Source organism: Nannospalax galili, unplaced genomic scaffold, assembly GCF_000622305.1.
Source record: "Nannospalax galili isolate Female #2095 unplaced genomic scaffold, S.galili_v1.0 scaffold18, whole genome shotgun sequence".
NCBI classification, from domain to species: domain Eukaryota; kingdom Metazoa; phylum Chordata; class Mammalia; order Rodentia; family Spalacidae; genus Nannospalax; species Nannospalax galili.
The window spans coordinates 145,783-159,644 of record NW_008346548.1 but is presented as its reverse complement, the minus strand read 5'-3'; the positions used below and the strand labels follow the sequence as shown (position 1 = coordinate 159,644).

The 13,862-nt window shown below is 37.1% G+C and overlaps 1 protein-coding gene across 1 annotated transcript in view; it reads left to right on the top strand.

Annotated features, from left to right (window-relative positions):
- The window catches only part of Naa50 (N(alpha)-acetyltransferase 50, NatE catalytic subunit), a gene marked incomplete in the record, with an annotated part of 27,106 nt that overhangs the window by 12,033 nt on the left and 1,211 nt on the right, over positions 1 to 13,862 (top strand). The window contains 4 exon segments of the mRNA XM_008842848.3: positions 9,203 to 9,339; positions 9,918 to 10,037; positions 10,513 to 10,579; positions 12,177 to 13,862. Coding sequence (XP_008841070.1) covers positions 9,203 to 9,339; positions 9,918 to 10,037; positions 10,513 to 10,579; positions 12,177 to 12,354 — 502 coding nt within the window.

The following is a 13,862-nucleotide window of genomic DNA, read 5'->3' as shown; positions in this document are numbered from 1 at the left end:
CCATTGAAATCTACCTGATGACTTTATATCCATGCTCAGGTGCCATGTATCCAAGTGTAACCGACTGTGACTAAAAATAATCAGATGCATAGGGATTAGAGACACATGTGCAAACCTCTAAGTGTTAGTTGCATTAAAAAAGAGTTTTTCTGTATGAAACAGTATATTTTAATAAAGAAATAGAGATCATTTTTAAAGGTTAAAACCTCATTCAATTTTCTGTCTTACAGGGTTTATACTGAGTACAATATTGTATAACTGTATTAATTCAACTGTAAACCTAAAAATTTACAGTCAATTTTGAAAGAGATGCATCTTAGCTCAGAAAGTTTTTACTGAGTATGTCAATACTGTTGTAATTAAATGCTTCTTCTAAGTATGTGGTTATTAAATAAGAAATTTAAAAAAAAGAATTGGGGACTTTTAAGTTACGGAGACTTGACATCATGGATAGATTAATACATTCATCACAGAAGTTAGACTATTACAAAAGAGGGAAGTTGGGAACTTTCCCCCCATTTCTCATCTGGTGAGTGTTACACAAGAACACTAGCCAAATGTGGTCCCTCAGTCTTGTATTTCCCCACCTCCAGAAGTGTGAGCTATTTAATCTTTTAATTATTATTTTACCCAGGCTGTGATACCCTGTTACAGCAGCAGAAAATGGACTGAGATTGTCTGATGCACTTTATCATTTTAATTTTAATTTTTTGGTCTTTTTGAGACAGGGTCTCCCTGTAGCACCAGCTGGCCTGGAACTTACTTTGTAGACCAGGCTGGCCTGGAACTCAGAGGTCTACTTGCCTCTGTCTCCCAAGTGGTGGGATTAAAGGTATGTGCCACACCTGGCTGCACAGTATCATTTTATAACATGACTTTATGAGCCAAGAATAAACATTTCCTACCTACATATTTAAACCTCGAATATTTTAGTATATAAGATTTGACTAGTAGATGAAGTGATAGCTCAGTTAATAAAGTATTTGCAAAGGACCTGAGTTTAATGTCCTAAATCCACATAAAAAAAAAAACAAAAACAAAACAAAAAACGGCTGAAAAGGGGGGCACATTTGTAATCTCAACACAAGGAAGGCAGATAATCCCTGGGGCTCCATAGCCAGATAGTAAGGATTTATTACAAGTGTCCTTGGGTGCCTGGTGTGGTGGCTATGCCTTTAATCCCAGCCTTTAGGAGGCAGAAGCAGGCAGATTTCGATTGAGTTTGAGACCAGCCTCGTCTATATAGTGAGTTCTAGGCCAGCTGGGGCTACAGGGAGACCCTGTCTCAAAAAGATCAAAAAAAAAAAGTGTCTGTGGCCATCTTTGCCGTTGCTTTTTTTTTTCTGTCAAAAAGATCTTAAGGATCTTTTTAGATCCTTAAGTCTAGAAATGGCTCTGTGAAGCTGACTTAGGATTTGATCATTATAATTTGAAAACCAGAAAATAACATCACATGAAATTGCTTGAACTAATTTAGTTTTCGAAATAATTACTCTTTGGTTTTATATAGTTAGAATTGCAGGCTCTTAGTGCCAACAGGAACCAACTAGATAAGGTTTATTAAGGTGGCAAACAATTTAAAAAGAAAAACGGTGGGTCAGATACCTCTGATTATAGTTGGCAGATTTATTTGTTAAAATAGCTTTGTAACATGAATACTGCAGAATTGTGTTTCTTCTTGAGGTTCTAGAGGAAAATCCATTTCTTTGCCTTTTCCAGCTTCTGGCTCTTTGTTTTTCTTATCCCATCTTCAAAACTAGTTCAAAACCAAAAAACTTCTGGTCTCTGCTTCTATTGTCATATCTCTTTTGGTTCTTAAGAATTCTGTGATGCCATTGGATCTGTCAGAATAATATTAATCATAGCATATAAAGATCTTCACATCTACAAAGTACATTCTTCTGTATAAAATAACTTATGCCAATGTGCTTTTGATTAGGACATGATCATCTTTTGGGAGCTATTTAGGCAGTTTCTTTAAAACAACAACAAAAACTTTTTATATAACCCAGTAATCCTCTTATCTATCACACAGATTCTTATTATTTGCAATGCCTCAAGTAGCACTGTCTACAGTAGCTAGCAAGTAAATACATTTCACATGCCCATCAACTGGTAAGTTGGTAAAGAAAATGTTATTTGTCCTACCACTCCATAGTAGTACTGTTTAGCAATTTTAAATCTGAACTGCTGGGGCTGAAGAGGTGATTCAGAATCACCCATGTCAGGCAGCTCACAACTGCCAGTAACTCCTGAGAGTATCTGACACTCTCTGACCTCTGGGCACTGGCACATAATGTGCCACATGCATTCTCATTCATATCCCCCCCAAAAATAAGTTTTAAAAAAAATTGAACTGCTGATGTATTGGAACAAGGAAAGCCTGGACAGCATGATAGGTGAATGAAGCCTAGTACAAAAGATCACATTATCAGGTGATTTCAGTATGGAAATGCCCCCAAAAGGAAAATCTGTAGAAAAACAGTAATCAGTGACTGTCTGAGGATATGAAATTGCACTTTTGCACATGATGGGACTGTTCAAAAGGTAAATTGACATGATAGTTGTAAATTGTCAAAGATGTCATTGAGGGGTGCTGGAGAGATGATTTAGCGATTAAGAGCACTGACTGTATGTACTTAAGAAGATTCTTGGTTTGGGTCTCAGCACCTACATGGAGGCTAACAATGGTTCATAGCTCTAGTTCCAGAGGCTCTAACTCCTCCAGGCATTGCATGTATGGGTGTTCATACGTACATAGAAACAAGACACTCACATAAAATGATAAATTTTTAAAAATGTAATTGAATTCTATATTTAAACTTTTTGATTTATGTGTACAAGTGTTTTGCTTGCATGTATGTATGTATGTATGTATGTATGTATGTATGTGCATCTTGTGTGTGCAGTGCTGCAGAGGCCAGAAGAGGGCATCAGATCCTTTGGAACTGGCGTTAAGGGTGGTTGTTAGCTGCCATGTGGGTTCTGAGAATCAAACCTGGGTCCTCTGCAAAAGCAGCTAGTGCTTTTAACCACTGGGCCATCTCTTTAGCCACTGAATTCTATATTTAAAAGAGGTGAATTTTGTGCTGCATAAATTATGCCTTAACAAGGCTCCATAAGAGAAAAAGAAATGAGATTGGGGGGGGGTGCGCTCATGTGCTTAGGTGTAAAGTTTGTAAAAGAAAACAAAAATCTTTGAATTAGGCAAAGATTTCTTTAATTTGTATATACATGTATATGAGTGAGATGCCCATGTGTACTATGGTATGCCTCTGGAAATCAGGACAACTTTTGAAAGTGTGATCTTCTACTTTGAGGCAGGGTTTGTCTTGTTTCTGCTGCTGGGCTGAATATTCAGGGTTAACTGGCCCATGAGCTTGTGGGTGACATAGCTGTGATTTTAGTTATGTGCCACTACCTCTGGCTTTTTATGAAGTTTCCAGGGATTGAACTACAAGCATCAGGCTTGTACCACAAGTGCTGTTACCTGTAAAGCCATCTGGGTAGGAGGCTGCAAAGTATAAATTCCAAGAGACAGTTAACAAAATACAAAACTTCTGTTCTAAAAGACACAAGACAGGAACTGGAGAGCTAGCTCAGCAGTTAAGAGCAATAACTGCTCTTCCTGAAGACCAGGTTTGGTTTCCAGCACCCACATGGCTGCTCAAAACTGCCTGTAACTCCAGTTCCAGGAGATCCAACGCCCTCTTCTGTCCTCTGCAGGCATTGCATTCATGGATGTACTTATATCCAAGCAAAACACTTCTACACATTTAAAAATTTTTTTTTTCTTTTTTTAAAAGACAAGACAAAAGCCACAAATTTGGGTAAATTTTTTTGCAACATACATAACTTAGAAATCTGTAGTACACTCAAAACTTAAGAAAAGTCAGGTTTTTACAAACAGGCAAAGATTGGGTCATGTGGATGGAAATAGAAATACACAAAAAGATGCCCAGCATTATTTATTATCTAGAGAGAGGTCCGTTCAAACCACAATGAGATGTATAAATAGCATGGTTAAAAAACATGGGTTTTAAAAGTTGACAATGCCTAAACATTGGTGAGAATATAATATAAGTGGAATTCTTATACATTTGCCTCTTATACTTCAGCATTCTACTTAGGAAAAGTAATTAACATATACATTCTTAGAAGAACCTGTATCAAATGTTTGTAGCTATTTTATTAATATACTCTAAGACATAGTAAACAACCCAAATGCCCTTCAAGAGGATAGGACTAGAACTGTAGTTCTGTGCTTGCATTAGGTTTGCAACAGCAAAACTAGGAAAATGACCCGATGGTACATCTCTTCAATGAATACACTCACTAATAGGCAGAGGTGAAATGAGCTATGTATTGGTAAAACAGCTTGATGAGTCACAAAAGCATTATGATGAATGAAAAGCATAACAAGTGCTGTGCATTTTGTTATTCCATTTATGTGGCATTGAAAATGCAAAACTAGAAAACAGCAATGAATAGTAGTTGCCTCAGGATGGTAGAGTTGAACTATGAAGAGTTATGTGGTAAAACATCATTACATGTTTTTGTGTAATTGTGGTTACATGGGTATACATATTTACCAAAACTAAGGTGAAAAGAGCAAAGAAAAAACTGTTCCCTGAATAAGTGGAAAATAAAGACTGATGATAAACAGTTTGTAAGCCGGTGAGTTTTAATTTAGCTTAAATCAATGATGACTAACTGGAACAACATTCCAACTGCCGTATTAAAGGAATAGTGCTCAAGTATATGCTTTTTGCAAGAGACACATTGTGTATTACTAGATGAGATTCCTTTGTGTTGCTCAGGCTCCAGTGATCCTCAGCTTCCCAAGTAGCCAGGATAATAGGCATGTACCACCATATCCACTTGCACTTTAAGATAGAGGGGAGTTAAGTTCTTTAAAAATGATGGAAGGTATATCATGCTGCATGTCTGCATGAATAAAGTAAGAATGGGAAAAAGTGAAAACACCTAAAGCACAAGAGCAGAAGTAAAAGGGAAGAAAGCCTCTTAAGATTACAAGGAGAGGAAACTAGGTGTGTTATACCAAATTTCTTGGGATACTGTTTAGACAGAGAAGGGTAAAAACCATGCACAAGGTCATTATTGGAGATCAGGAAAGCTGCAAGGGAGGCAAATCAGAAATTTTGATTTTCCTGTGCTTGCTTTGGGCTTGTCTACATGATATACTTTGGATCTAAGAGTTTGGAGTGAAATGTAGACTAGACAGAAAAATGTGGAAGTGGGCAACATTACAAGATATGTTGTGAGACTGAGTGGAGTCATCAGAAGAGTAGGTATAAGTGGAAAATTTAATGTTATGAGTTATGAAGTGTCCTCCCAAGTGACTTGTGTTTGGGGCTTGTTCCCCAGCTGTAGTTTGATTTTGGGATGTTCAGGATATTTTGGGAAGAGGATGTCATCTCCTAGAGCTAGAGTTACAGGTGATTGTGAGCTGCTTGAACATGGATGCTGGGTCTTCTTCAAGAGCAAACCATGAGCTATCTCTCCAGCCCTGGAAATGATTCCTTTAAATTAAAAAGCTTCAGGCTCTCATGTATCATTTAGAAGCATGACATTCTAGTTTTTTATTTATTTCTATTTTAGTGTGTATGAGTATTGCTTGCATGCCTGTAAGTGCATCCATGTCATGTAATGCCCGTGGAGGCCAGAAGAGGACATCAGATCCCCTAGAACTGCAGTTACTGGTGGTTGTTAAACACCATGTGGGTAGTAGGAACCAAACCCTGGTCCTGTAAAGAACAGCCAGTGCTCTTTAACTGCTGAGCCATCTCTCCAGCCCCATTCTCACCTCTTAAAATGTTCTTATTGTTCACATTTAAACTTATGTTTTTCTAACATTGTTAAAATATGGATGTATGACTTAAAAAATGTAATTGAGAAATTTTAAACTATTGTAACTCCGTATAGTCAGTATAGGCTATGGAAACTAATTGCTGCATCCAACTATGGCATTATAATAAAAGAACAGCCAGTATAGGCAAGATGTATCTCCATATTTAAAAGGTTTCTGTATTTTACAGGATAATAATATCTGCAGATTTTAAAAATGCAAGTGGTAGACAGTAAGGAAGTGAGCCTGGTAGATTTTAAGGGCTTATGTTACAGCATGCTTGCTTCATATGCATAAGGCCCTGGGTTCAATTGCTAGGTTCACTAAATAACAACATGTTTTAAGTAAAATGTCATTTACTACAACCTTTAAGCCTTTCAAAACTCTTGAGGGATGACTGACAGAAGGATACTTTCTAAATTGACAGAAGGATACTTTATATTTTGTGTTCTGGCTCCAAAGTGCATAAATAGAATGGTAAGTTTCTTTATATTAGTGAGCAATGTGTTACTGGAATTAGATGTTAAAGAGTAAAATACCTTGAAGAATTCTAACCTAAGATAAAGTACTGCATCATATTTACTGATGTACATCAACTTTATAAACTTCTTTTTCCTCAGTCCTTCTTTAATATTTTATGTGTATGAGTGTATTGCCTGTATGTATGTGTGTAAGTGCACCCTTGTCATGCAGTGCCCATGGAGGCCAGAAGAGGGCATCAAATCCCCCTGGAACTGGAGTTACAGATGGTTGTTAGCTCTGCCATGAAGGTGCTGGGAATTGAACTCCAGGTCCTCTGCAAGAGGAGCCAATGCTCTTAACCACTGAGCTGTCTCTCCAGACCTGTAATTACTATGTTTTTCAACATTTCAGAGTATACTGTTTTTAAAAATTACGTACAATTTTTACTATACTTCTAAAGATAATCTTTTCAAATACATTTCTGTGTTTACCCAAGTTGGATTGTTGCACATACATTTGGGGTGTGTTTTTTTTTTCTTCATAAAACAAGGTATGACATTTTTTGCTAGTATTATGTGTGCTTTTTAACCAGTCTCATATCTGAATGCTTTATGCATTTATTTATGCTCAATTATTTATTTTATGCTAAATTTATTCCCATGCTATAAGTTTTTGTTTCTTCAGTTTCTTCTGGGTTATCTTTTTCTTTTGTGTAACCTCCTCTTTAGGCTTAGGAAAAACTCCTTTTCAGTGAGGATCATTTCTATATGGCAGGGGGAGCTCATGTATGGGTTAACCCGACCATAAGCTCTGTAAATTCTGTGGTGCATTTTGGGTGATTTGTTCACTTGGATATGCTCAGTGACCAGAGAGTCTACATCTAAACCCTTAAGGTTCAGCACTATTCCCTGCATTTTTAAGCATGTGCAACAAAAATTCAGCACTCCTTTTGGGCCACCGACCTTGTGTCCAGCCTCACTGTTTGGCCTGGGCACACCTACCAACTCCACCTTTAAACCTCCAGAACAGCACACACTGCTTCTTTAAAGTGACATCTTTCAGATACTTGGTGGCTTTTCGGATATGAATACTCTTGATGGCCTGGGCAGTTTCATATGTGTTCTTAAAGTGAACATGAAGGTTAGAACCTCTTGATTTGTACGATTTTGTAGGGTTTTCTGGGTCAAGAGAGTAGCAAACCATTTTCACGGGTGAAGAGCACTTATATTTCTTGTTTTGTTTTGGGGCAGGGCACTTAACTATGTAGAACAGGCTGACCATGAACTCTGAAAGATCCACCTGCCTATGTGGGCCTATCCCTGGTGCTTGGATTAAAGTCATGCACCACCACAACCATCTTAATTGATTGGTTGGTTGAGACCAGAACTCACTATATAGCCATGAATTTTCTTTTTAAGTTTTAAAAATCTTTAATTGTGTGTTTATGTCATTGTGTGTTTATGTTTGTGCACATCAGTGTAGTATACTTGAAGGCCAGAAGAGAGCTTGGGATCCCCTGGGGCTGGAGTTACAGACAGTTGTGGGCCACCTGTGGAGGGTATCCCTTGCAAGAGCAATACTCATAACCACTGAGCCATCTCTTTAGCCCCATATATTTAATTTTTTCCTCCATGCACTATCATAAACATTCTTGTTTAGCTGTTTCTCTAATGGGGCTTGCACACTTCAAATATAATACGGACATGTATTGTTTGCATTTTGCTAATGTTGACCATAATGCTCTGTGATCTCCCACTACCACTAAGTGAGTAAACTCTACATTCTTTTTTGGATTGCTTTGTTGTCTGTTTTCTTTTTTTGTTCTTGTGTTTGCTGTCAACTGTTACAGTGTTTAAGAAGGCAATTGGGGGCCTGGACTTAAACTCCTGGTAGAGTGCTTACCTAACTTACATGTAGGAAGCCCTGAATTTCATCTCCAGCACAGCAAGATAAGGCAGCTGCTAATAAATGTATACTGATATTCTGTTAAAGATAGTGCTGGTAGTGATAGGAATGAAAAATATGTAGATTTCTAATGGGGCTTGCCTTAACAAATTTGTTTCTTGTGTGTAGTAAAAATAGATTTACGTTATTAAAGATTAATTTTATTGACAGCTTTCAACTTTCTGCCTTTCTGCTCCTCCCTGTATAAAACAGTTTGCTTTGATGTGGTTTCTCAGAAAAACTACTATTGCCACGCCCATGCCTCAGTACTCAGGAGGCAGTTGCAGGCACAGGTCCATCTCTGAGTTGGAGCCAAGCCTGGTCTAGTGAGTTCCAGGCCAGCCAGGACTTCATAGTGAGACCCTGTCTTGAAAGAGGGAAGGGAAGAGAAGAGAGAAAAGAAATGAATGTTATTTGCTTTTGAAAATTCAGTTTCTGTTCTGTCTTCAAAGATTGCTCATTCTGAATGGTGTTCAGTAATATCAGTTTTTAGTATCCCCTCTGTGACTGATGTAGATTGTTACTGAAAAATTATTCTAAACAAATAAAATGCAAATAATTACTATGTGTTTTTTTCCACAAAGGAGATGTACAGTTTAGATTTCTGAATACTTAGTGCTAGCTTGTCCTCAAGAGATAGTGTATCTATTTACATTCCCATCTGCAAAGTATAAGACTTCAATTTGCTACTTTCTTGTTAAACTGTAAACTACAAGGAAAGTTTGAGCATTTTATTTTGGCCCTCTTAGCAAGAGTAAGATTTAGATTGAATGTCTGACAAGTTTTGCTTATACATGGTAGTATTTTAGGACTATAAACTCCTGTTGAAAGGATTGGATTTGTCAGTTGTGTGAAAAATGAATGACATCTTTTTATCAACAAATGAAGTTAATTATCTTTTATTGAGTACATTTTGGTTTGTTCCAGTAGCCGGATCGAGCTGGGAGATGTGACACCACACAATATTAAACAATTGAAGAGATTGAACCAGGTCATCTTTCCAGTCAGCTATAATGACAAGTTCTACAAGGATGTTCTGGAAGTTGGCGAGCTAGCAAAACTTGGTATGTCCCCCTCCCCCTTAAAATTGATATTCTTAAACTATATCTGTTAATATTAGTACAACTAATGTAGTCTCTTTATCAGCAAGGAAATTGAAGTATACAAGTTTTGACAAAAATCTCAGATAAATAAAGATTAAATATTTAAAATTTAAATGCTTAATGTTCTTTTGAAACAAACAACCCAATACAGGGACTAGAGAGACAGCTCATTGGTTAAGAGCACTCACTGTTCTTTCAGAGTACTCTGGTTCAGTTTCCAGCACCCACATCAGGTGGCTTACAACCACCTGTAACTCCAGTACCAGGGAATCCTCTGGCCTCCATGGGCACCTGCCTACACATGGTACATATAAACTTAGGCAGGCACACACACATACACATAAAATGTGTTTATATTATTTAGTGTCTACCTATATGTTTATCATTTATTTAAATTACAGAGAAAACTTAGCAAGTGTTGGGGCTGTTAATACTCAGAGAACAACTTATAAGTATTTAATGCTTATAACAACTTAATATTTTAAAAAGGAGCTAATTAAATAAAATACCAATTTATTTCTTTGTATGTTTTGTGGCAGCCTATTTCAATGATATAGCCGTAGGTGCAGTATGCTGCAGGGTGGATCATTCACAGAATCAGAAGAGACTTTACATCATGACACTAGGATGTCTTGCACCTTACCGAAGACTCGGAATAGGTAAAATTATACAGGGTTTTGTTTTGTATCGTTTTAAGAACACTGTGAAAGAGGTTCTGAATTACATAAAATAAAATGAAAACTAGTGTTTATTAACAATTCGTTTGGAAGCACTATATAAATTTGTCCCATTTTGTTTTATCAGCCTGGAATTATATTAAAAAGGATGCTCTTAGCTAGGCTTACCAGTGCATGTCTTTAATCCCAACACTCAGGAGGCAGAAATAGGCAGATCTCTGTGAGTTTCAGGCCTGCTGGGGCTACACAGTGATACCTCTAAAAAGAGGCTGGGGTTGGTGGGGTGCTCTTCTAGTAGTTTTAAACATGCAGGACTCTTAGTAAGAACAAAATTTGGGGAAATAAGGATTTCTGGTGTACTCTAATTCTATATTAGGGCTAAATAGTTAAGATGGGAAAAAAAGTCAAGTTTAAAGGTTGATTTGTAAGGTTGCTTACTTGTTTATCTTATTAATAGGAACTAAAATGTTAAATCATGTCCTAAACATCTGTGAGAAAGATGGCACTTTTGACAACATCTATCTGTAAGTACTTATTACTTAGTGTCTAATAAACACCATGGAAGTATGATTGTCTTTGATATCTGTGAGCAATATAAGTCTGTATAAAAGGCATACTATTTACCTGTGGCCATGCCCTCATGTACTTTAAATCCAATTTAGATTAATTATAATGGCTAGCACATTGTAAATGCTGCCTACGTTTTTGTGGTTGTTTTGTGTTGTTTAGGGAATGATGGGCAAAAAATAGTATACTTGTTCAATACAGGACAATTCCCCCGCCTTCTCCCTTAGAGCTGAGGACTGAACCCAGGGCCTTACGCTAGGGAAGCGCTCTGCCACTGAGCTTTAATCCCCAACCCCTACAGGACAATTTTTAATGAATATTTTTAACTCAGGGTTGGTTGAATTGTAGAGAAACCATGACTATGTAGGATGAACTGTAGTTATAATTTATTTGTTTTAATGATACATAAGGAACCTGAGATAAAACCAAGATTATAATCCAGGTGCCCAGGTGCTGAGATTTTTTTTTTTTTAATCTTTTTGAGACGGCTGGGCATGGTGGCATATGCCTTTAATCTCAGCACTTAGGAGGCAGAGGCAGGCGGATCTTTGTGAGTTCAAGGTTAGCCTGGTCTACATAGTGAGTTCCAGGATAGCTGGGGCTACAAGGAGACCCTCTCAAAAAGACAAAAAAAAAATCTTTCGGAGACAAGGTCTCCCTGTAACTACAGTAGTTGGCCTGAAACTCGTTATGGAGTCAGGCTGGCCTCTATCCCACAAAGATCCACCCACTTCTGCCTCCCTAGTACAGGGATTATAGGCCTGTATCACCATGCCCGGCCAGAGTTCAGTATATAAGACCATTAATGCCATTATTTTCTCCTGCCATGCTGTTTGTACTCTTTTGTTCAAGTTTGTCAGTGACATGCTCATTTCTTAGTAGGGTTTTAATCAAAGAAGTAACCTAGTTAAGGTTATACTTGGGTCTCAGAAGGTTGAAGTTTAAGAGCTAAACAAAAATCAGAACAAATTGCTTATTTATTCATATTGGTGATGGAAGAGATTAAATTACTCAGTGTTGTTTTGAAGAGTATTGAAAGAAGCTCAATTCTCTTAATTTTAATTTTTGTAATGTGTGTGAGTGTTTTGTGTGTAAGTGTACTATATGCATGCAATGACTTGGTGGTCAGAAGAGGTACCCTGGAACTGGGTTTTACTGACTCTTAGCCACTATGTGGGTGCTAGGAACTGAACCAGTGCTCTTAACTGCTGAGCCATCTCTCCAGCCCCAAATCTCTTACCCATTTTTAATTATAGAAATCTTTGCTCCTTTTAGAAATTTTGATGTGATAGAGTGCTTTACTTTGTTTACTATAAGAATAAGCACTATTACTGAGCTTCCTAATCTCAGATATCTTGCAGGTGGAAGATTTAGATTAAATATGCAAAATAGTCAGGTTTTCTGATATGAATTAACTAATCTTTGTTAAATATTAGTCATTGTAAAGAAAATGTATTTTAAAAAATGTAACATTTCGGCTCTAACCAATTTGAAGCTATCTGTGGATAAGACTTAAAAGCTGATGAAACCTTTCTTTTATACCCTGTGTCTCAGGCATGTCCAGATCAGCAATGAGTCAGCAATTGATTTCTACAGGAAGTTTGGCTTTGAGATTATTGAGACAAAGAAGAACTACTATAAGAGGATAGAGCCTGCAGATGCTCATGTGCTCCAGAAAAACCTCGAAGTCCCTTCTGGTCAGAGTGCAGATACACAAAAGACAGACAACTGAACAATTACAAATGAACTTTCTTGCACTTGCTTGTCACCAAATAAAAGAGAGACCCATTGATTTTCCCTCCCCCTTTCAGCTTCCCTTCTTCCTTGTTCTTGTTTTCCTCCTTTATTTCCTCTTAAAGTTTTAATACTTCCAAGGACTCTTAAAGATGATCATGTTTGGATTGTTTTAGTTCTCTTATTTTTCTGAGGTGGTTGGATTGAAGGAAGGAGAAAGTGGATCTATATAGTTTCACAGTTAAGATGTCTGGTCCCAAAAGTTTGGGTGTCAGATGATTTCAAATTTTCTAGATGATTCTTTTTTTAAATGTCCTGCTTTCACATTGAAGGGCAGAGCCTACAACATTGTTTATTTCCAGAGACAGAAAGCAGAAGCAGCAATATCCTATTTTCTAACTCATAGACAAGTTTAGTGTATTTGAGGTACTTTGCGTTTTTAAAGACTATCTGTGGGATGCAGATCCCTGGACATTGCCTTCACCCTACCTTTAGTCCTTCTGAGCACTCTCAGGAGCTGGACCATTGCTATCCTTCTAAGAACTACTAAGCTTATTTAGGTTTTAAAAGCAGTTTTTCCCTTCTCTTTGCTGATGGATGGGGCAATTTGGGTTGGTAGTGTTATACTTTGGTCAGAGTATTTCAGTTAAACTGCTTTTTTGCTAATGAGTGGGTTGGTTGTTAGCAGGTTTATTTTTCCTGCTGTTAATCTTATTACTAGAGGCATTAATTTGTAGAGTATGGGCTGGTGAGCTTACCTTTTTTAATATCCCAGCTAGAGATAATGACCTTAAACTGACCTAAAGAAGTTTGTTGTAATTTTTTTCTCCTTTCAGTAAGCCCAATTACAGTGTAACCTTTAAAATGGTGTTATGTCCTTCTAGGTCAATACCCCTAAATAAACCTGAAGCAAGTGTTTTCTCTTAGATATATAAAAAAGAATACATGAAAAGCGTAAATGAACTTGTGACACATTATGTGTATTTAATATCAACTAATACAGGTTGTTAAAAGTGTGGCCACTGAGCATTTGATAATATATGAAAGAATTTCTAGACAGTATTTTTGAAAATAACATAGCTATGCTATTGCTTATCTGTTGGAGAACATCCCAGATTTGCTTACACTCTGTGCCTACAATATTGAGTTTAAAGATTTGGAATAAGAGGATTCATAAACAAATTCCTTCTATTCTTGGAAAGATAGACGTATAAAGTGTTAATACAAATATCACTGTGACCTCCTACTGACAGGTCTGGTTTATGCCAGGTCATCTCCAGGCACGTGGGGAGTGGCTCTGACAGGTTGAGAACTGTAATATGAGAGACATGTGAGATACTGGTGTTTTCCTCCCATTGTCGCATCTCTGATACTTGGAATTTTTAGATTGTCAGTAGTCATTAATGGCTCAAGAAATTTTTCATTAGACTTTAAAACAGTACACAGGGTGTGTGCTTCATTCCATTTGACTTTAAAAGGAAATTTGATTTATCTTATTTAAAAGTT